The sequence below is a fragment of the Labrus bergylta genome, chromosome 13 (genome assembly GCF_963930695.1).
Source record: "Labrus bergylta chromosome 13, fLabBer1.1, whole genome shotgun sequence".
NCBI lineage: Eukaryota > Metazoa > Chordata > Actinopteri > Labriformes > Labridae > Labrus > Labrus bergylta.
In genome coordinates this window covers 2,263,433-2,288,935 of record NC_089207.1, presented here as the reverse complement: position 1 = coordinate 2,288,935, position 25,503 = coordinate 2,263,433, and the positions used below count along the sequence as shown (strand labels likewise).

Below are 25,503 nucleotides of genomic sequence, written 5' to 3'. Positions count from 1 at the left end.
GACCCAGCTCTGTTTTTAGCTATACGTAGTAGGGGTGCAGAAATGCAAAATGTTCTCTAATCGATGACTCTTCCTGTTGTTAAAGCGAGTACTCGAGTAATCGGTTTGTAGTTCTTTTTTTTTCTGTGATTCTTTTCACCCACAGGAGGCCCCGCCCCCAACTATGTCACGAGGCCGACTGTATCTATTGATTAATTTGAATCTTTAGGATTTTAATAATTGTTAGCAAGAGGCCTTTGTATTAACATTCAAATATGAAATTTCTTACTTCAACAGACAGCAAACCTCAAATAAAAATTCATACAGACGTATCTTATGATCATTTTAACACTTTCTTATAATTAGAGCAGTGAGTGTGGCGAGCGGACGTGCAGACATCCATGCGCACTCATCGCACGTTGAAGCTGTTTTGACAGAAACATTCTGTTAACAAAGACTACAGTCTAGCTAATTAGCTACGCATTACCGGCCAACTATATCTCGTACTTGACTGAATTATAAAAATTTAAATTTTTAATTAAAAAATAAATAAAGTTACACTTTATTTTGTACAACAAACAGCAGGTGTTCAAGTGAGCAAACTAAGACGAGCATTTACCAGCTGAAAGCTAATTGACCTCAGGAAACAGTAGAATCTGAGACACATAAGATGGCAGAATGCAGCTTTAAACTGTTTATAATGTTTGCTTCCTAACTCATGGTTGTATGAATCAGCTATTTCTTTGCTAACTATTTTACATGTAACTTAAAACGGGTTTCACAGGATTTTTTATTTGATTTATTTGTTTATTTTGAAAGGATCAGTCCTGAACCAGAGTAAGTCATCTGTAAGCCCCGGGGCGGGAGACCGTCTCTGTTAAGGAACAAAATCTGAGATAAAAGCTTGTTCTGCTGCCCCCAAGTGGCCCCCCAAAACAAGTATCTGGTTGCATGTTTAAGATGCCATGGAGTGCAGAAAGCTGTGGTGAAGTCTTGATTTATATCTTTACTCCTGTTGGGTTTTTTTTGTACCATTCTGACCTGTAAATCCTCATCTGTGGAATGGATCAGCAGGTGTGCATGAAACCCTGTAGAGGTCTGTCCACTGCTCACTGTGATAATTTACAGCATCAGTGGGATGTCTCTGAGCTCATCTGGCAGAGGCAGGGTCCTTACATGCTTTAAAAATCAAAGAGGTTGTAACACACTGTACACACGTGATGGATAACATTACATGACCCCTCAGCAGGTGTCTGTTGGACTGTCGAGCTTGAAAACACTCATTTTAAAAAATGTCTTTTACTTGTCAGATAAAGATTTTTTTTATGTTTTAACTTCCAATTGGCTTATTATATTTCTTGTGTTTTTTCATCCTCAGGGTTGCGGGGCATCTTGTGGAAAATGTGACTGCAGTGGTGTTAAAGGAGCAAAGGTGAGATTTTTCATTTGCACTCATTTCACTGTCAACCAATCCCTATGCAGTCTATATCACATCGGGGCCTCCATATAAAGTGTAGTGTTAATGAAAAAGTGAGGCTTTTGTAAGTTCATGGTAGGACAAAAAACAGAACTTTTTATGTCCTGAGTATTGGGGTCAGCTCAGTGAAAAAGGCTGGAGCTCGTCCTGTGCAGGGGAGCAGAGTATAGGCGGCTCAGTCACGGTGCAGAGACCAGGACGGAACAAAGATCAGTTTGAATTAGAGCATAGCCACACACACACACACACACACACACACACACACACACACACACACACACACACACACAGACAGCTGGACTGAAGGTCTTTTTCCCATCAGCCAGAGGGCTCAGAAATACAGATGTACAATGAACTGGATATTGGCCCTTGAGCTGTCATCACTTTAGCATGAGAGTCAATCGCTGAGTTGAAACATGACATACATTACATACATAAGTATGTAATGATTAGAAATAAACAAAGCTACATATTTAAACTTATTTTTCGTGCAGATTTTGTGTCACTGTTGGTGTCAAAATCTTGCTATTAAAAAAACAAATCTAGCCCTAATTGTATCCTACTAAGAAGTATTTATAAGAGCCTGATTTATCTTAGGCTGCATTCACACTGCAAGCCTTAATGCCATATTCTGATTTGTTTTTGTCTCTTGTGGTAATCCACATGTGACTTGTGCTGTTCACACTGTCATAAAAAAATCAGAGCTGAGTTACAAAGGGACAAAAAAATAAGATTCAGGTGACTTTTGTCTGCAGTGTTAATGCAGCCTTATTGAATCTGAAATACATATAATATACATATTTTCAGTATATTTTCTGTGGTTTATTACTGAACACCGACCGGTATAAACTAGAATGATTATGGAAGGCAAAAGACATTTTAACCTTTTAAAGTTGCTTTAAAGTTAGGGGATATTCAGGGAGTTCCAAGATAAAATAAACATATTTCACACTTATTTTTCTCTATACTTTTAGCACATGAATTATGGATTATATATCCCGTGCTGTACTGTAAATATCTACAACACTTCAGAGCTCCTGAGAGGGACTCATCATAATCAGCTTTTGTTCATTTTTGGCGCCCCCCTGTGGACAAAATATATTCTATTATCTCTTTGCTGATCTTGTGCAATACATGTATAAGTATTGATTTCTAATTTAAAAAAATCTCATCCTGCTGTCTTTTAACATTTAAATGTATCGATCACTACTAATCTTTGTTTTAAAATAACATGCAGTTTTTTTTTGTTTTTTTTTAAAGATTTATTTTTGGGCTTTTTTTGGGCCTTTAATGTAGAGACAGGACAGTGGACAGAGTTGGAAATCAGGGCGAGAGAGTAGGTAATGGAGTCACAGGTGGGATTTCAACCTGGGCTGCCCACTTGGAGGACCAAAACCGCCACACATGGGGGGCGTGCACACTAACCACTGCGCCACCAGCGCCCCATAAAATGCTGTTTTTATGCTTCTTTTGTTGCCTCGTCAGACACCTTACTGCAGGCATAAAAAAATAACTAAACAGAAAAACGACAATCTTGTTGCTGATGGTCACAATTCATTTTCTAGGTCATCATTGAAAATATTTAGTCTAATTCAAAGCCAGGGAAAAACTTCTTACAGGAGCTTTATTATGAAAAACAAAGGTAAATAATCACTGGTCTGATTGAACCTGTAACACACAAGAAATCTGATCCAATAATAAAGGGTTAAAGGAAGGCGACTTTGTTTTATTTTGAAAGCTGGAAGCTGCTGTTAGCTGTGGATTTATTTTTCACTTCCAGTCCTGCTGTTTCAGTGTACATGTGTATTATTGGCTCGGTGATATCAGACGACTGCAGGGTGTTATCTCTCCTCTTAAGTGAAACAGTCTGTCCTTTTTATGGCTCATACAGCACCAGTAGCCAAATACTGAGCCCACTCGACAACAACACATGCACTGACTGTGTTCAGTGGAGCCCGGCCAAGTCCACTGTGGACTCAAATAAACACCTCTGGTCTTATTGAAAGAAGCTGAAAAACTCCAAACAGCCTTCTGAAAAAAAAAATCTCCTGTGAGCTTTTTTTTTTCCAATGATATCATTTACCTGATGTCCAACTACAGGAGTTGCCGCGGTAACCCAGTGAAAAATTCCCATGGTTCAAGATGCAGTGTTTGTCCCGGCTGATGGGAGTCAGGTGTTTTGTGGTCAGGGACAGGAACTCAGTCCAACAATGTTCAATATGGTTTCATTTAGTGTGTTGCTTAGTTTAACACGTCACTCACTCTTTGGCAGCTCAGCATGAAGAGAACTTGAGCAGGACTCCCCCTGTACCGAGCAGTGCTGCCATCTGGTGGCCAATTGGGTCAATAACATGATAGGAATATATCAATCAATCAATCTTTATTTGTATAGCATCAATTCATAACAAGTGTTATCTTGAGACACTTTACAAAAAGCAGGTAAAAGACCTTACTCAATCACAGAGCTGACATATAGAGACTGAAAACCACACACACTCACATTCACACCTACGGGCAATTTAGAGTCTCCAATTTAAAGATGTATTTCCTCGTCATCCTGACGCTTTGTGGTTCACAGGGTGAGCGTGGGTTTCCTGGTCTTCAAGGAAATATGGGATTCCCAGGGATGCAGGGACCTGAGGGGCCTCCTGGTGGGATGGGCTTCAAGGTAAGCAAACTGTCACACACACTGATATAACAATGAAACCTTAAATAATGTTCAGTTTACCTTTTTGTTTTTAGCCCTTTCTAAAGGTGTAACTTATAGAGACTTATGAAGACTCTTGTCTATTGTCATGTATTTCTTTTAGGGGGACCTGGGTGAACCTGGGGCCACGGGGATAAAAGGAGTGCGGGTAAGGATATAACCACCTTGATATCCTTAACACTTTGATACAGCATGATATTAATGACATGACATAAAACAGACTTCTGTTGCTCTTGTAAAAGCGAATTTTTCCTGGTTGAATAAAAAAAACAAAAACCTTGCACTAAGGTGTTGTTTGTGTTATGAGACAGTGTTATGATGTGGTTTTGATCTTGCAGGGTCCTCCAGGTCTGCCAGGTTTTCCAGGAAACCCAGGACTGCCAGTAAGTTCCTTGAATCCTCATGTTGCTTATAGGTTCACCACATATCCAGTGTTTCCCCGAGGGGCATTAAAAAAGCTGTAAACCTTGGGGAAACACTGCATATCAATTACCCTGGTTTAACCTTGTAGATAAGAGATAAAGATTTATGCGTTTGAAGTTTGGATCATTGTTGTGGGTCGGGTTCTGGGAGGACTTTCAAGGTGTCAAATAACATTTTTGTGCCACTTCCACTCTCAGGGTATCAATGGAAACGATGGCCCACCAGGTCTACCAGGAATCCCAGGATGCAATGGGACTAAAGTAAGCTTGAACTTTGTTGTCTTTGGATTTGGGCCTGCTCCTTGTTATTTTTTCTGTTTGGGTTTTTCTAACTGTGTCGTGTGTTTGTTTCAGGGAGACAGAGGAAGAGATGGTATTCCAGGTTATTCTGGGATTCAAGGACCTCCTGTAAGAACCCATGAAGAACATGACATCACTGTCCTGTTTAAGACAAATAAAGAAAACCATCATGATTTGAATTTTAAACTGATAGGCCTTTCCTTTTATTTGAATCTGTATGGTCAGATTTGAGCATCTTATAAACCTGCTGTTAAAGTTTAAATATGTTAAATATGTTGTCTTCTCTTTTTAGGGCATCCCTGGAGTTCCTGGACTGAAGGTCTATAGACATTTATTAAGCCTTATCTAACATCTTAACTGATGTCAAACATTACCAGTATCTATTTACCCTTATTTACCCTTTATAGATGATGGTTATTATAAAGTGTTCATCTACCTGAAGATAAACAGATGCTCCTTAAGTCTTTTTTAATACTACTGAACACAAAACAAGACAGTTTTGAGGTTGTTGTGGTCGTGACTTTTCAGTTTCAAGCTAGCCCTTCATTCTCGTCTATTTTACTTAACTGGACCTATATTTACAAAAAGGACTTTATGCTGCTTTGAACTAGACTTGAAATTAGCCATTAAGACCAAAGACTCTAATGAAAAGTGTTTTCTGATGTTACATACAAGCACAGAGGGGGCTCACTTTATCATCTGGTTTAAAACTGTCTTCTTCTTTTTTTTTAACAATATTTTTATTGAGTTTTAAACATTTTTCCAAGACACACAATTACAATTAAATAAATTCTAAGGAAAAAAAAAAATGATATACAGATGCACATACATACACATTTATAAAATAAGGGGTGAAGAGGTAAAATATACTAATACAAAATAAAAAAATAAAAACTTTAATTACAAAATGTTGCAAAATTATTACTGTCCATATTAAATAGAAATAACCAAAGGGAGTTTATTGCCATAGATGATTTGTTAATCACAAATATTCTGCTCTAGAACAGTTTCTGCAAAAACGATCACAATTACAGACATTACCAACTCTTTACCAGCCTAGCTCCAAATGTGTAAAAAAATATCTTTATCCCGAAGAAAATTAATATATAGGTCCCAGATATCGTCAAATAATTCTCGTTTGTCTTTAAGTGTATATGTTAAAACTGTCTTCTTAATGTAAAGAGTGGTACGCCCTCTGCTGGTCATGAGGAAGAAAGCAGATTTAAGGCACTAGAGCATTGGCTTCCCTTTTAGACTTAAAGGCTACATCCACTTTTATATATATATCATGATTATACCGTGACTAACAGAATGATGACACGTGTTGTACCAATTACCAAACCATTTTTTTAAATTTACTCCCACAGGGTGACCCTGGTGGAGTGATCGGGATTGTTCCTCTCAAAGGAGACAGAGGCTTCCCTGGCACACCTGGATTACCTGTATGTTGTTTTTTTTATGTGTTTGTGTTGGGTTGTGAACATGAAAACAGGTTTTTTTTATTTATGTTTAATAAAAGCACAAACTTAAAAAAAAATAAAAAAAATCCTACTCTCTCAGGGATCAAATGGACTTCCTGGACCAACTGGACCACCGGGAACTCGTGGCTATCAAGGACCCAAAGTGAGTTTTAGTCTATAGTGAAGGAGTGTTTGTCTTCTTAGACCCACTGATGAACTTAATCAACCCAGGAATATTGATAAACACACGATCATAAAATAATACTCTAATTTGTTCTGGAACGAGAATAAATCACTTCCTGTTTTCAGTTTGTTTTGACTGTTTTAATATCTCTGTTTTACAGGGTGATGCTGGCCCCCCCGGCCCTCCTGGAGAGAAGGTTTGACTAAAAACACTTACAAGATCTACAGTTGTTTAACTCTGACTTTACAAATGTCAGACATCTTTTAACTTGTTTGTCCTTCTACGATGACACTGAGTTTCTTTCTGCCATTCCTGCAGGGTGACAAGTTAGCCTTTGTGAGTGAAAAGGGAGACAAGGTGAGAGTCTTTGTTTATATCTGCACAACACAACAGTGGGAGTACTTTACAGAACTAAAACCAAAATAAGGTCATATTTGTTGGACCTTGTGTTTTTTGGGTTAGAAATACTTGCATTTCAAATAAAGAGTTCAAAATCAAGAAAATTGGACATACTTGGTTGTCACTCAATGATTTACTTACTAATGGTTTTACTTTTTTATTTTAATCGCTGTGAATTCTGCCCTCTCGCTGCAGGGCGACAGAGGGTTTCGAGGACCCCCTGGCCCACCTGGACGCCCACAGGAATTCGGAGGAGGCCCCACAGAATACATGCCTGGACTACAGGTATTCACCCAGTCCTTATACAGTAACATATCCATCATGTCATGTATCATCAAAAACCTGGATTTATGTTTAAGAAAATATCTTCATGATCTTCCTCTAAATGTTATTTTTATTTTTTTATTTTTTTTAAAGGGAGAAAAAGGACCTCAAGGAGATAAAGGAGAAAAGGTAAGTTTTATATCCTCAATGTGGAGGTTTGTTGTGCAAATGTTTATTGTCAAGTTCTTCTTGTTTCAATAAACCTCCAATATCATTTGCAGGGTCAATGTAAGCCAGGTCAGACTGGGATTAAAGGTGAAATCGGGCCACTTGGACCACCGGTAAGTCTCTATATGGGATGGTCCAAATGGTTTGATAAACTAAGAAGCTCCGCTAAAGTGACTCTTACACTCTTTCTCTTACTTCCAGCAAGTATTTTTACATTCAGTTGACAAGCCTGAATAAATGCTGTATTTCATTTTTCATTTTTTTAACCAGTAAGAATGTTAAATTAAATCCTTGATGTATAAATCTCTTCTTATTCTTATTTTTTATATTTTAAGTGCTTATTTACTTTGTATCTATTCATATATTGTTTTATTTGCCCTGATAACCTGCTGCTGTAAGGCCACAATTTCCCAGTTTGGGATCAATAAAGTTATTCTATTCTATTTTATAAAGTCAGTTCTTCGTCTTTTTACAATCATTCCAAGTGTGAATAAATCAATCAAGTTATTCTGACTTGTGTTATTGTAGGGTAAACCTGGAAAGGATGGAGAAGATGGGCTAAAGGTAATGATGACGCCCTCTGTTCCCTTTGGATCGACTGTTTCTCTAATGTGATCATATGTGTATAACTAGAGTTTGTAAAATTCATTCAAACAGGGAGAAAAGGGCTTTTCTGGGTCTCCTGGCTATTCTGGTTCCCCGGTAAATAATGCACCTTTTTTTACTTTAGTCTGAATACATTTTAAACACTTATCCTAAATAGCATTGTCTCTGAGGTTAAGCATAAGAAATTATCTTCTTTGTTTCAGGGTGAAAAAGGAGAAAGAGGACCACCAGGTTATGTAAGTGACCCCTCTCCACTGTCTCAAACTTCCATTCCATTTTTATTTCTCATCCACTCACTGTTTTTAATCAGCTAAACCCTACCAGCACATTTTCATTCAGTTAAAATGCAGCATGTTTAAAGGGAAGTCTGCTGATTTTCCTACAGAATTTTGTTTGAGTTAATAGTCTAAGTAAACTCCAATAAATTATCCCTCTTTAGTTAATGTCTTTATATGTGATTTTACACACTTAAATGTAATATAAATCAAGTATCTCCTCTAAAAATAACTCAGTCAAATCATGACTGTCTACAGTGGGTGTAACACCCGAGTCCCACTGTCTGTGATGTTTTCAGAGTTTTCAGAGTCCTATCTTCAGTTTGTTTACATCGCCAGGACGGCCGGCTGACTCCTCCCCTCGTGTATAAAAGTTGTTTAATTGAGGGACTAGAGAAAAGAAGAATAACATACTGTACTCACTGCTTAACTGTGTTTCTAGATCACGCTCATTTCAGGTAAATTTACATGCAGTGTGAAGATACCAGCATAATAAAGATCGCTAGCATTAGCATGCTAACACAACAATGCAGCGCGAGTTGTTTTGGTTTCATGCTGGCGCTCAAGGGCGACATCTGCTGGATCAAAAAATCTCATATGAAGACTTTAATAAAAGAGATAATTACACAATCTACAGCAGTGAGGGTGACATAAAAGGAGTGATAAAATAATCTTCATAACATTATTTGTCCCCGGTGCTGCTGTAATTGTAATGAGAAACATAACAGTTAAAGGGTTCAGGAGGTGTTTTATCTGAGTATAAGTAGATCAGTGTATTGAACCATATAAATTATATGAACGATGATTATGATTTTAGGGGGGTGGTGCACCCGGCCCTGCTGGTTCTCGTGGTCTCCCGGGGTTACAAGGAGAAAAAGGTAAAAATGAGGCTGAAACTTGCAAACAAAAGTTCAAACATCTGTGTGAACAGCTGCCCTGAGTTAGTTCAATCTTTAATCCATGTTTCCTTTCTTATTCTTTTTTTTTGTTTCTTGTTAATCCACAGGTTTTCCTGGTCCTCAGGGAGAAGCCGGTCCACCAGGTGAGAAAATACAGATTTCACCACGTCACAGGCTGCAATTAAAAACAAAGGAATAACACACTGACTGGCCGTCTTGTTTTTGCCCATCAGGCCGCCACATCGAGGGGCCTCGAGGAGAGACGGGTCAGAAGGGAAGTACAGGAGAGAAGGGAGACAGGGGCGTAGAGGGAGAGTCTCTTGCCGGACCTCCAGGTCAACCTGGGGCCCCTGGACCTGCTGGACCCCCGGGACAACTGAGTACGTCTTCTTTTTAAATAGTAAAGATATGTATACAATGTATACTTTCATTAAAAGCTCAAGGCCATTAACCATTTGTTCACACACAGCTGACGATACATGTGACATCCCGAAAGGAGCTCCTGGCCCCCCTGGACCTCCAGGGCTACAGGGGGAACTGGGACAGAAAGGTAAGAAACTCTTGAATTTTTTGCTGACTAATCGAGGTCATCACTGAATTAATCTATTCAGTTACTTCATAATATCAACAACATATAAAAAAAATGTATGCTTTTCCTTCCAGGTGACAGAGGAGATACCTGTGTTCAATGTGAAAGCAACGGCCCACCTGGACTACCTGGCCCCCAGGGTCCTAAAGGAGATCAAGGTAAGTGAACAATTGATGAATTGGATGGACTTTGAATGAATGATGACACTTCATTTACAATGTCATAGTTTAAAAAACGTGGGGATATAATTCATAGTTTGCCTTTTGATTGAGACTCTGCTATAATGTGAAGCTCACACTCTAAAAGATATATGTAACCTCTTCAATAGATGGTATCTTGTTCCACCATTTTTTCTTGTGTTCCTGTGCTGCAGTGACGTGTGGTGAGGTTCGTGGCTGGTGAGGCACTGACTTTTTCAGAGTCAGATTTACAAATATCAACCCATTTATAGAGTAGCTTAAACTCACCATTCAATTGGCAGCTTGCACATTGACGACTGGTTGTGTTTCATATCTCATATCAGCATTATTTACACACACATAGAGGGAAGGTGCATATTTGGCCAAGGAAGAACGTTACATTTATAGCGCCTCAGAAATGTTTTTCTATTGCAATTCCACAATTCATACTCATTCAATAAAAATAAAAGTAAGCATATACTGCGGTGTATTCATGGTCTTACCTTTACTTGTAAACAAAGTCCATTCGCCTATCCTTCTGGATTTTGTTGTAAAAGTCCTCATTATCTTCTTTTAATTTAAAAAGTCTTCCATTATTTATCACTTCACGTTGTGATTGAAAGTCCAGTTTTGAGAAACCTTTAAGCTCAGATATAAAATCTTCCTTTTCCATTTTGCCTCACCTGCCTCCCCTGACCGCACGTCTCTGCTGTGCTGCCCCTCTTGTGAGTATTAAATACTGGTTTTTTTTCTACCTTCCAGGGCCTCCTGGGCATTTCGGCAGCAAGGGAGAGAAGGGTCAATCCGGTTCACCTGGAACACCTGGAAGACCTGTAAGTAGAATAATATCCAAGATGCTTCGGGCCCATATCCTAGCAGAATATTTACACAATATTTATTTCGTTTATTTATTATGTTATTTCAGTCTTCAGTGATCTTTTGTCTGTGTGCAGGGTTCTCATGGCACTCCTGGGTTGATGGGAGCTCCAGGTGCTGTCGGTGCACCGGGGGACATTTTTGTAGCTCCCGGTCTGAAGGGGGACAAAGGTCTGCCTGGTCTTTCTGGCTCACCAGGAAGGTCAGGACTGGATGGACAGCCAGGGAGGGATGGCCCCCCGGGTTTTCCTGGCCTTAAAGGAGAACCTGTAAGTTTGTGTGTGTTTTGTAAGATGTGTGCAAATGATCAGGATATCACTCATTGTGAAATTATTGAAGTGTTAATGGTTTGCTTTGACAGAAAGTTTTACCATTTAAACATAGATATCAGCATTTTTGCACAGCTTGTTGTTCTGCCCCTTTAAGAGCTCAAATGTTCTGAATATATTGTTACTTGGTGGAACATCCCTCTCTTTAATTCTGCTTTCAGGCCAAAGAGGGTGTCAAGGGTGAGCATGGATTTCCTGGGGACCCCGGTCAAGCTGGGCATCCAGGAGAGAGGGGTCCACCTGGACTGCCAGGCTTTGGTCGACCAGGAGAGTCCGGGGAGAAGGGCAGTCACGGCAGACCAGGCCTCCCTGGAGCTCCAGGAGTACCCGGTAGGCCTGATATCTATGCAGGAAGATCCACAGACATCAAACACATTCGCACTCATAACGCAGTACAAGTAAAAAAAAGAAGTCAAAATATACATAATCTTGATTGCCTAATCTAAACTCAGCAGATAAACACTTAGTTCATTGATAAAATACATCTTGCATTCATCAGGTATAAAAGGGGAGCCAGGCCAAGGGGGTAGCACCCCTGGACCTCGTGGAGAACCAGGACCTGAAGGAGAAACTGGCAGAGCTGGAATTCAAGGTGAGTGACATATAAGCGTCTGGATTTTCTTCAGGCAACCTCGATGGTTTTATTTTTTGTCAAAGCGTCTTTGGGTTCCTAGAAAAGCGCTATAAAAAAATCAATATATTATTATTATTATTATTAACAAATTAATTTTAACGAGGATTGCTCTGTGAACATAATCTTGCCTTTTCATCAATTAAATGATATTAACGTGAAGATTACTTGCCCTCATTTCCTTTTCGTCATGTTATTGGCTTCAGGTGAAAGTGGCCAGACTGGAGATCCAGGGCTGCCAGGTTTCCCAGGTCAAAAAGGTGACAATGGAGCCCCTGGTATTGGATTTCCTGGCCCATCTGGTGCCAAAGGTAAGATTCTCCATTTTGACCCCACATGGCATCAACATGGAAGCTTTACAGACATTAAATGGGTAAAAGGATATTTCTAAAGGAAAATGAATAAAAAAGATCTGAATTCAGATCAAAACTTTTAACAATGTTTCTAGGAATCAGTGGAACCCCAGGAGCTCGAGGATTACCAGGAGAGGCAGGAAGACCAGGACAGGATGGCTTCACTGGACAACCTGGTTCCCCTGGACAAAAAGTTTGTATTTTTGTATTCAGTTACTTTTTATATACATGGGGGATATTTAGACAAATGCCTGCACACACTGTGAGTAAGACTCAACATGGGGCTTTAAGCATTGAACAATTATTAACTTTTCAATTTAGAGGATACACTGGGATATCTAATTGTTGTGAGTTTAGATGGAAATTCACACTTATTTGTATTTTTTTTGCAGGGTGAACCAGGACGAGGTCTTCCAGGCCCAAAAGGACTTCAAGGCCAACCAGGAATTACTGGCTACCCGGGTGAGAAGGGAACCATTGGATTACCTGGTGTTCCTGGGCAAGAAGGCCAGACAGGACCTCCAGGTGCTCAGGGAATCAAAGGTACAGCACAACATTTCAACACCTCCAATTTGAAATGAGGTTCAAAGTAGTCCTTCCTAGGCGGATCTTCTCTACCTTGTACATCATTGTTTTTCTTCCATCTTTTAAATTAGGTGACTCGGGACCACCGGGGCTACCTGGACTGGTTGGTTCACCAGGTGCTCCAGGAAAGGGCTCCCCTGGAGCTCCCGGACCACAAGGACCATCTGGAGAGCCTGGACCATTTGGTAACTGCAAACTCAACATCCAAACATAGACCCCCTTTTCCTAATGTATAAAAACATTGCAGTTACAGAAGTGATATTATGTTCCTCACCTGAATCTCTAATGTTGTGGAAATCTTCATTATATGAATGTGAATGTTGGAACAGGTCAGGAGGGTGTGAAAGGAGAAAAGGGGTACCCAGGTCCTCCTGGTCTGGACATGCCAGGGCCTCAGGGAGAGAAGGGGGCCCAAGGGTTCCCTGGAGGGCCAGGATCTAAAGGACTACCAGGGTCATCAGGCATTCCAGGCAGAGACGGACTGATTGGAAACCAAGGTGATGGAATCAGATAGAAAATTGTCTAGGATTTGGAGTTTCTTTCTTCATGTTGGTGTGTGGGTTTTTTTGTATTCTTCTTGTGTTGATGTTTTTTCATCTTCACAATTTTGCATCAGCGAGTTTCTACTATTGCAATTTAGCCATTTTGTTGTTTAGTGTTCTTTCCTTACCAGTAATGTCACAAAGGGGGAAAGCAGGGTTGACTCTTTTGAGGTGTCAACAAGTCAATTCCCTCAGTGATTCCACACACACAGTTTTTTGCAAGATGATTGGCTCCTAGTGCGTTGTAACCTAATTATTTACTATATTCTTTTGAAGCAATATCATTATTCTATCTGTTTGTTTGGCAGGTCCCAAAGGTGAAATGGGAGTCATCGGCACTCCAGGTGTACAAGGATTCCCAGGATCAGCTGGTACACCTGGATCCCCTGGTATAAGAGGTGAGAAACCATAAAACAACTTTTCATAGAGTTAAAGCTTCTTTAACCTCTTGTGAACCATTTTCAGGGTTTTTAGATTGTCAATAATTTCTCTTTCCCCCAGGTGACCCTGGTATTAGTGGTCCAAGAGGGGTCGATGGAGAGGCTGGACCTAAGGGAGAAAGGGGAGAGCAAGGTATTCCGGGTCCTCCTGGGAAAATGTCAAAGGTTCAGATGGAACACATGAAAGGGGAAAAGGGAGACCTTGGAAACAGAGGTACAAAACAATATACTGGACTTTGGTGCTGTTGAGAGTATTTAAATTCTGTATATTTACCGATACATTTAGAAAGCTCCTAAGGTGATGTTTTGCTAAATTTTGGTGTCAGGTGATCCTGGACTCACAGGGCTGAAGGGCCACCCCGGACTTGGTGGAGACCCTGGAATGCCAGGCAAAGATGGAGAACCTGGATCACCTGGACAACCAGGTGAGCAACTATGAAATATGTAAAAGAGTCATGAAGTATGTAGACTTCATATGTTTTATTGATGTGTTAAATGTTGTTTCCTTCTCCACTTCATTCATCGTACCATTATTTAAGGTAACACCAATAAAAGTGGGTGGGAAATACAAATTTGAATAATTTTTTCAATCTCTGATGTGTCACAGGTGAGAAAGGAGACTCTGGTTTTCCTGGAGAGACCGGTAGTATGGGACCAACTGGACAGAAAGGTGGTGTAGGAGAGATGGGAATACCGGGTAAGAAATTCACATTTAGTGAAGTCCACAAACATGTCTTATATCTTAGTATCAAAAACATCTGTAAAAGCTGTATTGAGGCTATTTCAAGCAAGGATATGCCTAAATTTTCCATTAAATCTCAGGAAACAGTGTTAACAGACGTGTATACTTATATACTAATATCTGTATTTTATTATGTGCTTCTGTAGGTCCTTATGGTCCAAAGGGTACTAAAGGAGACAGTGGAAAACCTGGACATCCTGGATTCAGAGGCACAGATGGACAAAAGGGAGACACGGGAGCAGCTGGTGAGCCAGGTATTGGGCTCCCAGGATTTCCAGGAGAAAAGGTAATCCACTGATTTACAAACCTCTGTTATGTAATAAGTTGTACCAAAAGATCTGTGATTATAGACGGACAGAAACATCAACAAGGCTCTTTAAAGTCTTTATATGTGATTTTTTTGATCCAGCAGATGTCGCCCTTGAGCACCAGCATGAAACCAAAACAACTCGCGCTGCATTGTTGTGTTAGCATGCTAATGCTAGTGATCTTTATTATGCTCGTATCTTCACACTGCATGTAAATTTACCTGAAATGAGCGTGATCTAGAAACACAGTTAAGCAGTGAGTACAGTATGTTATTCTTCTTTTCTCTAGTCCCTCAATTAAACAACTTTTATACACGAGGGGAGGAGTCAGCCGGCCGTCCGGGCGATGTAAACAAAGTGAAGATAGGACTCTGAAAACTCTGAAAACATCACAGACAGTGGGACTCGGGTGTTACACCCATTGTAGACAGTCATGACTCACAGAGTTATTTTCAGAGGATATACTTGATTTCTACATTTAAGTGTGAAAAATCACATATAAAGACTTTAACATTGACTGCTCAACTTATGGGCGCTATAAATAGCTGCGAGAGTACTTGCAATGCTTGAAAAGCCATTAAACTCTGTTAAATCATCAGCACACAGGATAACATACTCCTATGGAATCCTGGTGCAAAATTCAGTTATAGGACTTTAGATTGAGTAATACGCATTGTTACAAATGCCAATGATTTTTAACGTAGGGCTTTTTAACTCTATACCAAAACATTTCTTCTTTCATTCTAGCTCAGCGTTGAAAGTGTGATCCACAGACTATGGCTTTCTCTTAGTGTCTGTCTGTCCTTTTAGACTCGTTACTCAGAGTTAACTCCAGTGCAACAACAAATATGACTTTGTAACGCGATAAGGATGGACTAAGAATTTCTCGGATATAATCTATAATATAAATGGAGGTAGTCATAGAAATGTTTGTTTTTATCGCATCTTTGTATTTTCCACATAATCTGTTTAGTCTTAATAATACTCAGTACCTATTAGTTTTTACTTCACATTTCTTCCTGTTCCTGTTCTCTAACAGGGTCAACCAGGCCTGTCTGGAGATCCAGGATCACCTGGAGAGAAGGGTCTGAGGGGTCAGGAGGGAATGTCTGGAAAGCCCGGACTGCAAGGATCCAAAGGAGAGAAGGGAAGCAGCGGGTTTTCAGGTCAGATTGCAGTCTATGTTGTTGCATTCTTCCTAATGTGTATAAAAAAAGCTAAAATCTTAAGAATGTAAATTGGTATAATATGAGCTGTTATTGTATTTTATGTTTGTGTTTATGTATGGTACAGGTCAGTCAGGTAGACCAGGGGAGAAGGGTACACCTGGGCTACCAGGGTCTGCAGGAGAACCTGGACGTGACGGTCAACCTGGTAAGTTATAGGATTATTCAGTCAGCCACATAGTAATAACAATTAAAATGTTATTTTATTTCTAGAGGTATGACAAACCACTGCACAGAAGAATTTATTGTCAAAAAAAGCAGCTGGAAACTAAATTAACCAGAGAGCCCTGAGGACACTTCTCAAAGCTTAAAAGACTGCTTTACTCTTAAACTAGCCTCAGAGTAAATTAATTTAAGTATCATTCTGAAGCTGCTCGATCTTTTTGTCACATCTCAAATTATTATTTTGAAGTGTTTCTTTATTAAATTAGAATAAACTTTTATGATCAGCTGTCATGTTTCACCTCAAAGCTCAGTATGAGCTCAGGGAATGGTCCCTTTATCAAACCAGGCACAGCAACTGGCTGAACATCTAACCAGAAAACACTGAGTAACGTAACAGCTAGACCTCTGCCATAATGTGTAACATTAAAATAACAGTGTGTAATATCTAACCTACAGGTGAAGGAGGTCTGCAGGGACCTCCTGGTCCTACCGGAGAGAAGGGAGAAGCTGGAGTTGACGGTATACCTGGATCCTCAGGGGAGAGAGGAGACCCAGGTAAGTGTCAGGGGAAACCACCATAAAATGTTGATACAGTATTTTTTCATCAAAAACAGGGAGTCTTTCCTCATGAAGTTATTGATTTAAAAAGATGGAGAATGACAACATGTTGTGTGAATTCTGCAAATTAGGAGAAATTAAGTAATCAGGTTTTCTTTTGTATTGTAACGGCGCTTCTTGGATGATGTTGATTATCCTTGGTTGTCTTGCCGTTAACTATAACACTAAACATACTTAATTAAAGATATATATTCAGGTGTGGGTAAGTAAAAGCACGGGGACAACTTCTGCTGTGCGTCTCATACGTTTAATGTCCGTCCGTAACAGAGCATAACATATCAAGACTGACCAACAACAACAGAGACACCTTACTTGTCTTAAAGCAATATCACTCCTCCAACCGTAACCATGGGTAACCTTAAAGGCATAGTGCATTGTATCAAACAGATACTCTTGTAAAGTACAAATTGTAAATATAAATGAAATTAGCATTAAATCAAATAATGTATATTATCTCAACCTGAGAAAAAATAAAGATCTATAAAATAAAACTTCACAAAATAAATCTCATCTCCAGCTTACAGTATGATAAACTTGTGAACACCTTTATTTGAAATTTATTTTCAAAATCCTTATTATATCAACACACGTTTGACAGAGATTTGTATTCCATTCACTTCTGCTAAATGATAGCTTCAAAGACTTTTACAACAACAACTACATTAACCTTCATCTGGCCCCTCTCAACCACAACGAAACATAATTATATTACTCGTACTTATTATGTTCTGATACGATGTTTTTTGAACATGAATAATACAATTATGTACAAATAATACAAATGAACTCTTTAAATATAGTTTAAAAAAACAGTAATTATAGACACAGGGTGTTATTAACCTTTAAAACTAAAGAACTATCCATACCATACCTATCTATACCTGTATATGTGTAATGACAATAAAGTTGAATCTCATCTCATCTCATCTCATACCAGTCCCAAAACATATTTTTTTTAAACTGCCTCTAATGTACTTTTGATCTTTTATTTCCTGCAGGTATACCTGGTCATGGTTTCCCTGGGCCCCCTGGTGTTCTTGGTAGCAAAGGTTAGAGCCCCTCCATCATCATGTAATCTTTTAATCACTGGAGGCAAGAAGACTTTCATCATGTGGACCTTTTCTTTGCCACTGCAGGTGACAAAGGCATTCCTGGCTTCCCTGGAACTCCAGGTCATCCGGGCATCCCAGGTATCAAAGGCGACAAGGGACTTGCAGGCTCACTGGGACCCCAGGGTGAGACAGGAGAGAGGGGTTTCCCAGGTAACTCTCTAGAGGGTCCAAAGGGAGACAGGGGAGAAACAGGACAACCAGGAGAAGCAGGTAAACATACACCTGACATATCAGATATAAATAATGTGTTTGAATACCTGTCCCCTTGTTTTTAACAGTGAAGAATCACTTAATAAAAATGTTTTTAAAAAGGCATATGAAAAGTTCTTCTTGTCTAAATCCTTAAACAGGTTCCACAGGAGCACCAGGGCCCTCTGGTGTGCCAGGCAGAGATGGCCTAAAAGGAGAGAAAGGAAACCCGGGTAACCTTGGCTTCCAGGGAGAGACGGGACATAAGGGTGAACCGGGAGCTCCTGGACTTTCTGTACGTCAACAAGATGCTCACCATGACTCAGATGTTTTACCTTATGATGTAGAGTTGTTTATATGAGCTACCTGGGTAACTGTAAATGTTTCTGTATCTGTGTTTTTGTTTGATACAGGGACAATCTGGGCTACCAGGTATCGATGGACAAAAGGGTGACAAGGGATTGCAGGGTGTCCATGGCTTCCCAGGTAAGTACAAAATGTTTGGTGCACTTACCAGTAAGATGTTTTCATGCACACTGTTATTTTCCCTCACAGCATGACGGCTAAGTCTTAAAGAAGACATATTATACCTCTTCTACACCTTTAGACCACAGGGGACAACAGTCCCCTGTGGTCTAAATGAAACATCTGTGCCGTGCTTTGGTCAAAATATAACATGAATCAAGCACCAGAGGAGGTTTGTGACCCTGTATAAACCAGCTCTCTCAGAACGCTCCGTTCCCGTCAGCCCTGCCCCTGAGTTTTCCCTGGTAGACATCACTACTTCGCTAGCAAGAATAAAAATCGTGGACCTGTGCAAAATTTTCTTCTAGGCTGAGGGATTGAGTCCAGTGGTGGAGATATTAGGGAAGGGTCAATCAATCAATCAAACAATTTTTATTTGTATAGCGTCAACTCGTAACAAGTGTTATCTCGAGACACTTTACAAAAAGCAGGTAAAAGACCTTACTTATTGCTAAATTACAAAGTTTTAAGTTGGTTTGAATCCTATTTATCAGACCGATCTCAGTTTGTACATGTTAATGATAAGTCCTCTGTGCACACCAAAGTTAGCCATGGACTGCCACAAGGTTCAGTGCTTGGACCAATTCTTTTTACATTATATATGCTTCCTTTGGGAAATATTATGAGGAAACACTCCAAACAGTGTCATTGTTATGCAGATGATACTCAGCTTTATGTATCAATGAAGCCCGATGGCACCAGTCAGGTAGGGGATTCTTTTTACCAGAATCCCACTGTGACATCACAAGTTGAGCAAATTTGAAACAGAGCATTTTTCTCTGTGTTGTAAGACTTATGCAGACCACCAACAAAGGACTGGATGGGTTTATTTCACATTTTGTGGGTCAGTAGACACTCAGGTTACGTAATATCAGTGGCACATGTTTTTTGACATACAGTGTCCTCTGCATCATTAAAGAGCGATGATGAACATACTGGTGAGCAGTAGAGAGTATGAAGCAGCTTTACTAAGTGTGTGCTGATTGAACTGGTGGCTCACTGTTCGATTCATATAACATCATCCCCTCCCACTCACTTGCAGTGAATTTTCCTGAATATTTCCTGCTACGTTCATACATCAGCTGCCCCCGACATCATGCAGAAATTTTACTCGGGGGGCTGGTGGGAAAAGGTCTAGATGAAAAAAAAGTCTGGGTGAAATAGTCACGTGTGTGGTACATGTACATGTTAGAGGAAATGTGTGTTTTTACACAGCTAATTGAACATTTAAATATACTATTTTGATTGCAATTTCTAGGTACAAAAGGTACTGCTGGTGACATTGGATTCAAAGGGGATTATGGAGACAGAGGATTCCCAGGAGTAAAGGGTAACTATTCATATTGTGTTAATATTTAAATTAATTTCTATGTAACTCATCAGAATATTTATGGAATATAAATGGATGTGTGCTGCGTCTGTGGGAATCTTATAATTTACACCCATACACTGCTATAAGAAAAAGAGAAAAATATATCTAATGAAACTGTATACTTCAGGCAATGACGGCCCCCCTGGACCCCCTGGACCATACATCTCCATCAAAGGGGATATTGGGTTCCCAGGAATTCAAGGCTTACCAGGACCCCAAGGACCTTCTGGGTTCCCCGGGCAGAAAGGACAGCAAGGTGACATTTTGCTTCAATTATTTTTTAATCGTTTTATTCCTTGTGGTTATTTAATGTTTTCTTGTTATTGTTATTATTTTCTTCCAGGTTTGACAGGAGTCCCAGGCCCAAAAGGTGATGATGGACTTCCTGGGTATAACGGTCATCCTGGAGCCAAAGGAGAGTCTGGTTTGCCAGGACCACAGGGTGAGTCTTTCACTCAGATTAAAGATGTTGGTATGAGCTGTTTTAATGTCAGTAGCATATCTTATTAATTGCCCCATGTCTTCAGGACCCAGAGGACACCCTGGCCCCCCAGGACCTGATGGTGTTCCAGGTCATGTGGGTCCCCCTGGCCCCTCCTCCATGGAACACGGTTTCCTGGTAACCCGTCACAGTCAATCAGTGGAGGTTCCATATTGTCCTGAGGGAACCTCGCTCTTATATGATGGCTACTCCTTGCTCTACATACAAGGCAATGAGCGTGCTCATGGACAGGACTTAGGTAAGAAACGCTATATGAGATAAAATATTGAATAATAAAAAGGATTCAGTTATTTTTATTTATTAAATGTCCTCTCAATGTGTGTTTCAGGTACGGCAGGCAGCTGTCTAAGGAAGTTCAGCCCAATGCCATTCCTCTTCTGTAACATCAACAACGTGTGCAACTTTGCCTCCCGTAATGACTACTCCTACTGGCTTACCTCCCCTCAGCCCATGCCCATGAGTATGGCTCCCATAACCGGGGAAAGCATCAAACCCTTCATCAGCAGGTACGTCAACTTTTGCATCCACACTCTTCTGTTTTAGTCAAGTTACTATATTTTTTGGGCTTCCAGATGAGCAAATTTTAACCAACAGAAATTGATCATAAGTGATGTGTGCTTCAGTACAGGTAGACATAATTTAAGGAGTAATAAAAAAAGTATTTATACATAATGCTATACAAAAATACTTGCAATTATAACAACTATACTCAAAGTAATAGGATCAGTAATAAAAGAGGAATAAAGAAGAAATGAATGCAGCCAGCAACGGGTAAAAAACATCAATTAATATTAGAATTAAACATTTAGAGAGGTAAAGGCAAAGAAGAAAAATATAATTATGGGTTAACATCTTATTGAAGCCTAAAACATTGTTTGCAGATGGCATGGCAGTCATGGTTTACCTGGAACTCTCATGCTTCCCTGGAAACATAATTATTTAGCTGGTGCAAATTTTCAAGGGCCCAAGTGCATCACTGAAATTGCTGGTTGCACTAAAAAGGGAAAACACCATAGGTCTTTTTTGTCATAAATAAATAAATGAAGTCTCTCCTCATCCAGTTTTTGGTAATGCCGGATTAAACTGGTAGATAAAATTGTAAGTCATCTGTATAGCAGTGATGCAAAAGGAAGAGAAAAGGGGGGCATGTACAATGATAATGAAAGAGGCCCCCAAATTGAGCCTTGAGGGATGCCACTTTTGATGGAAGAGTGTGATGACCCGCCGTCTCCCATGTTTAATGGGGAGGTGAACCATTCTAAAAGTGGGATAGTTTGTGGTGGATAGTTGTGCCAGTTGAATTAATTTCACCCTTGGGATTAATAAAGTATTTCTGATTCGGACTCCTAGCCAGAGATCAAGCTGAACATAAATGACACTGGAACCTGAGTCAATGGAGCAAAGAATATAATTATTTATCTGAGGCAGGGAAAGTCTGTACCATTTATGTTCCCATATTTTTATTGTATGCTGCCTATTTGACATTCACATACTTCCCTCCTTTTCTATATGCGTTTGTCCGCAGATGTTCTGTGTGTGAAGCTCCAGCCATGGTGATCGCAGTTCATAGTCAGACTATCATGATCCCATCATGCCCTCAAGGCTGGGACTCTCTGTGGATTGGATACTCCTTTGTCATGGTAAGACGAACAGAATCAGATCTAAGTGAAAATACTTTGTTCTTGTAAAAAATCTCATACTTTGTGTTAACCAAGCCCAATTTGTGTTGATTAAGTAAAAAATGGGAAGCTTTTTCCAGAACGGTGCAGACCTTGTTTTGTTAATTTGACACTTTTTTTCATTCACAATGTAAAAGCAGCTCCTAAGACATCATCTGAGAATAACTTATTTCATTTGTTGTAAATTAGCTGTTTTATTTGTGTGTTTGTGTAGCACACCAGTGCAGGTGCTGAGGGTTCGGGTCAGGCTCTGGCCTCTCCTGGTTCCTGTCTGGAGGAGTTCCGCAGTGCTCCGTTCATTGAGTGTCATGGTCGTGGAACCTGCAACTACTATGCCAACTCCTACAGCTTTTGGCTCGCCACTATTGAAGACAGTGAGATGTTCACGTAAGACAAAAATGGATATTTTATTCCATATTTCACAAAAAGGCACTTAACGCCCCATGAACTCATGACATCCCAGTTCGTTGTGGCAAGCATTCTCAAGGCAAAAATGTTAAGCCTTTATTTCATTACAGTGTTCTTTTTAAAGGAAAAAATAGGGGATATGGAAGCAGTTTTGTTCCAGCTTGGAATAGGGACGTTATGATCATTTTTGTGTCTTGACACCAGCATTAGAACTCAAAGAAGAAGAAGCTTATCTAAAGCAACCAAAACTGTCTGCAAAATTGGAGAGAAACCTTTAATTTCATTGCTATAAAAAATGTTACTACTTGTTGGTTATGGTAGATCTCACACTTGACCCCAACACTTTTTTCATACATCAGAGTTTTTTCATATATTAGAGTTATGGTTGTCTAGTGTAAAAAGAAAAGGCAGCAACACAAAGTTTCTTTGTACTATATATTTTTTTATCGGATACCGTTATAAAAAGTGGTTTTATCTTCACCTTGTCACACCTCTTTCAGATGCTAGGTGTGAAACAACCTTGAAATGTTTAAGATGAAAATGCATAACTGCATTATTTTTTTTACCAAATGTCTTTTAGATTTAACAAACCTCTTCATATTGATATCAGCTTGCTAATAATCCATGGATGTTTGACCTTCTTCTCCCTCCCTCTTCCAGGAAACCTATCCCAACAACACTAAAAGCGGGAGATCTTCGAACACACATAAGCCGCTGTCAAGTGTGTATGAAGAGGACATAAACCCAGACACCCCGAGTGCTTCTTCCGAAACCCATGAGCAACACAACATGCGCTGACCGCCTTGACCTGTCTTTACTTCCTGGTTCCAAAAGATGGTGCTATTTCCCTGTACGTGTGAGAGGAAAGGGACAAAGACCTGGTTTAAAGAACAGCCGAGAGTTTGAACACAATAACGCGAGGCACAGAGACCAAGCAGCCATTTGCTCCATGCAGAACACTTTTAAAAACATGATCACAGAATGTCTCTAAGGAATGGCACCCAGTTTACCACTGCACTGAAAACACAGCCCTTAAACTGGTAAACTGGTGTTCATTTTTATAAGGGTTGTTTGTGTAGGTCAGGTGCTATTCAGTGTTACTTATCTGCCTTATTCCGTTTGTTTTTTTCTTTTTCTTATATCCCCCAGATCCACTGCATTCAAAGATATAGCCACATGTTAATGTAAACTGATATACTTTTGAACTTTCTTCATACATACTAATGTTAAGGATGGGATTTACCACTCACCAAGATGCATGTCATTTGCTAAATCACCAGTTTGTTGCAGAAAAAACACACACAAACATATATATATATACATATATATATATAAATAAATAACCACACTGTTGTAAATATAATGCATTCCTCTCTAACATAGATCTACATACTCTCCTCAGGTTATTATTGTGTGGTATTTAGTCTTTTTTTATTTATGAGAATATGTTGGATTTAAGTGTATCTGAGATTTCCCACGTCTGACAGTGACCGCCTTAGTAACATGCAATACAGCACTGATATAGCATTAGCAGGTTAATGAGTATGTGTGTGTCTGTGTGCGAGTGTGTGTAAATGTACATATATGAGGGGACTGTAACAATGTTTGTTTGTTGATGTCTGCAGAAATGTTGTTGCAAAAAAAAGGACATAAAAATCACCTCCCATATGCCTTTACTCTGTCAGCACATTGTTTATAACAGCTGTGTTAAAGGATTTAGTTGCATAACATTATGTGCCTGAACTCAAAGAAAAGCACATGTATATAAACTTACATGTTATGTGCTATTTTGCTCATATACTTGACGGTTCCCATGTGTGAATTACTTTTTTATGCAAATTTCATATTTCATTAAGAGTGAGGGGTCATTGCATCGTTTTTTAAACTTTAAGCTTTAACAGACGGATCGGGAGAACTTTATTTATGCTAGCGTTTATGGAAGGTGAGATGCTTTAAAAGGTCTTACAATACAGTGTTTCAAGTTAACTTCTGTAGGAGAAGGACTTCAACAAAGTGTCTGTGTCCCTCAAAGAGCTAAGGAAAGATACAAAGCTTTGTGATATCCCTCTTAACCTAAGTTCTCTCTGTGCTTTGTTATGATCAAATGCTCCATATTTACAGTATTAGAAGTGTTGCTACCAAAACAAACTTGACCAAAGTGGAAGTAATCTTGCCTAAATGTTTTAAACAAACATAATTCATCTAGATTGTATGTTTTACAGATCCAGTTCTGTGTTACTCCTGAAATAAAGTGATTTATAGAATATTCCTATTAATTTAGGATAGATGTTTTATTTTCTTCTTCTGTATTTTAAATGTTTTGCCACAAGGTGGCAGCACTGCAGCATCTTGTATGTGAGTTCTTCAGGCTTCATGATCTCAAAACTCTCCATTCAGTGGAATCTGAATCTTTTAGTGTTTTTTGTGTTAAACTACATCGTCTGTTTTTTTCCACAAAAGGAGGAAGCAATAGCTGACCTCAAGTCTATCCTGAACTCTAATTTAAGTGCAACCTCTGCACTGACACTTCCACAGGGCGCTGCAGCCGATACCTCAGCACTTCTGCCGGGACTCTGGCCAACAAACCCGTTCACCCCCCCTGAAAACACAAACAGATCGATACGCTCCGCGGAGAACCAGATAACCCCTCCTTTCATCTCCACTCTCGTCTTTCATCTATTACCGGAATCCTATCCCTTGTTTCCTCTCTCGTCGTGGACGGACAAACAGAGGCCTCGACCCCTGGCTATCTTCATAAACATGCCTAACAAGGCCTTCGACCTTTGACTGGTGAGTGTAAGGTCACTCAGGTGGGAGTCACATTGAATTGTCATACAACACCAAAAGGCCAAATGGCCAAATGGCAGGTACGACTGAGCGCAACGGTCTAATGACCACGGTCAAGATACTGTGGTGTACGGCTGAGATGTCTG

General features: G+C 39.7%; 1 protein-coding gene across 1 annotated transcript in view; it reads left to right on the top strand.

The window, feature by feature from the left end:
* Nucleotides 1-24,203, top strand: part of col4a1 (collagen, type IV, alpha 1) — a 45,447-nt gene extending 21,244 nt beyond the window's left edge. The window contains exons 2-52 of the mRNA XM_020656115.3: nucleotides 1,358-1,411; nucleotides 4,035-4,124; nucleotides 4,267-4,311; nucleotides 4,502-4,546; nucleotides 4,784-4,846; nucleotides 4,940-4,993; nucleotides 5,178-5,204; nucleotides 6,253-6,327; nucleotides 6,446-6,508; nucleotides 6,690-6,725; nucleotides 6,848-6,886; nucleotides 7,124-7,213; nucleotides 7,346-7,381; nucleotides 7,474-7,533; nucleotides 7,949-7,984; nucleotides 8,078-8,122; nucleotides 8,230-8,262; nucleotides 9,119-9,179; nucleotides 9,308-9,343; nucleotides 9,434-9,580; nucleotides 9,670-9,750; nucleotides 9,864-9,947; nucleotides 10,731-10,801; nucleotides 10,922-11,113; nucleotides 11,335-11,503; nucleotides 11,673-11,765; nucleotides 12,011-12,115; nucleotides 12,253-12,350; nucleotides 12,550-12,700; nucleotides 12,814-12,927; nucleotides 13,072-13,239; nucleotides 13,593-13,682; nucleotides 13,786-13,938; nucleotides 14,051-14,149; nucleotides 14,332-14,421; nucleotides 14,613-14,752; nucleotides 15,814-15,940; nucleotides 16,068-16,148; nucleotides 16,622-16,720; nucleotides 17,782-17,832; nucleotides 17,920-18,105; nucleotides 18,246-18,379; nucleotides 18,498-18,570; nucleotides 19,868-19,939; nucleotides 20,109-20,237; nucleotides 20,325-20,423; nucleotides 20,509-20,721; nucleotides 20,812-20,989; nucleotides 22,009-22,123; nucleotides 22,377-22,549; nucleotides 23,231-24,203. Of these exons, the coding sequence (XP_020511771.2) occupies nucleotides 1,358-1,411; nucleotides 4,035-4,124; nucleotides 4,267-4,311; nucleotides 4,502-4,546; nucleotides 4,784-4,846; nucleotides 4,940-4,993; nucleotides 5,178-5,204; nucleotides 6,253-6,327; nucleotides 6,446-6,508; nucleotides 6,690-6,725; nucleotides 6,848-6,886; nucleotides 7,124-7,213; nucleotides 7,346-7,381; nucleotides 7,474-7,533; nucleotides 7,949-7,984; nucleotides 8,078-8,122; nucleotides 8,230-8,262; nucleotides 9,119-9,179; nucleotides 9,308-9,343; nucleotides 9,434-9,580; nucleotides 9,670-9,750; nucleotides 9,864-9,947; nucleotides 10,731-10,801; nucleotides 10,922-11,113; nucleotides 11,335-11,503; nucleotides 11,673-11,765; nucleotides 12,011-12,115; nucleotides 12,253-12,350; nucleotides 12,550-12,700; nucleotides 12,814-12,927; nucleotides 13,072-13,239; nucleotides 13,593-13,682; nucleotides 13,786-13,938; nucleotides 14,051-14,149; nucleotides 14,332-14,421; nucleotides 14,613-14,752; nucleotides 15,814-15,940; nucleotides 16,068-16,148; nucleotides 16,622-16,720; nucleotides 17,782-17,832; nucleotides 17,920-18,105; nucleotides 18,246-18,379; nucleotides 18,498-18,570; nucleotides 19,868-19,939; nucleotides 20,109-20,237; nucleotides 20,325-20,423; nucleotides 20,509-20,721; nucleotides 20,812-20,989; nucleotides 22,009-22,123; nucleotides 22,377-22,549; nucleotides 23,231-23,312 (4,845 nt within the window). The 3' untranslated portion in view covers nucleotides 23,313-24,203. The remainder of the gene's footprint in view (nucleotides 1-1,357; nucleotides 1,412-4,034; nucleotides 4,125-4,266; nucleotides 4,312-4,501; nucleotides 4,547-4,783; nucleotides 4,847-4,939; nucleotides 4,994-5,177; nucleotides 5,205-6,252; nucleotides 6,328-6,445; nucleotides 6,509-6,689; nucleotides 6,726-6,847; nucleotides 6,887-7,123; nucleotides 7,214-7,345; nucleotides 7,382-7,473; nucleotides 7,534-7,948; nucleotides 7,985-8,077; nucleotides 8,123-8,229; nucleotides 8,263-9,118; nucleotides 9,180-9,307; nucleotides 9,344-9,433; nucleotides 9,581-9,669; nucleotides 9,751-9,863; nucleotides 9,948-10,730; nucleotides 10,802-10,921; nucleotides 11,114-11,334; nucleotides 11,504-11,672; nucleotides 11,766-12,010; nucleotides 12,116-12,252; nucleotides 12,351-12,549; nucleotides 12,701-12,813; nucleotides 12,928-13,071; nucleotides 13,240-13,592; nucleotides 13,683-13,785; nucleotides 13,939-14,050; nucleotides 14,150-14,331; nucleotides 14,422-14,612; nucleotides 14,753-15,813; nucleotides 15,941-16,067; nucleotides 16,149-16,621; nucleotides 16,721-17,781; nucleotides 17,833-17,919; nucleotides 18,106-18,245; nucleotides 18,380-18,497; nucleotides 18,571-19,867; nucleotides 19,940-20,108; nucleotides 20,238-20,324; nucleotides 20,424-20,508; nucleotides 20,722-20,811; nucleotides 20,990-22,008; nucleotides 22,124-22,376; nucleotides 22,550-23,230) is intronic.
* The last annotated feature ends 1,300 nt before the right edge of the window (nucleotides 24,204-25,503 follow it).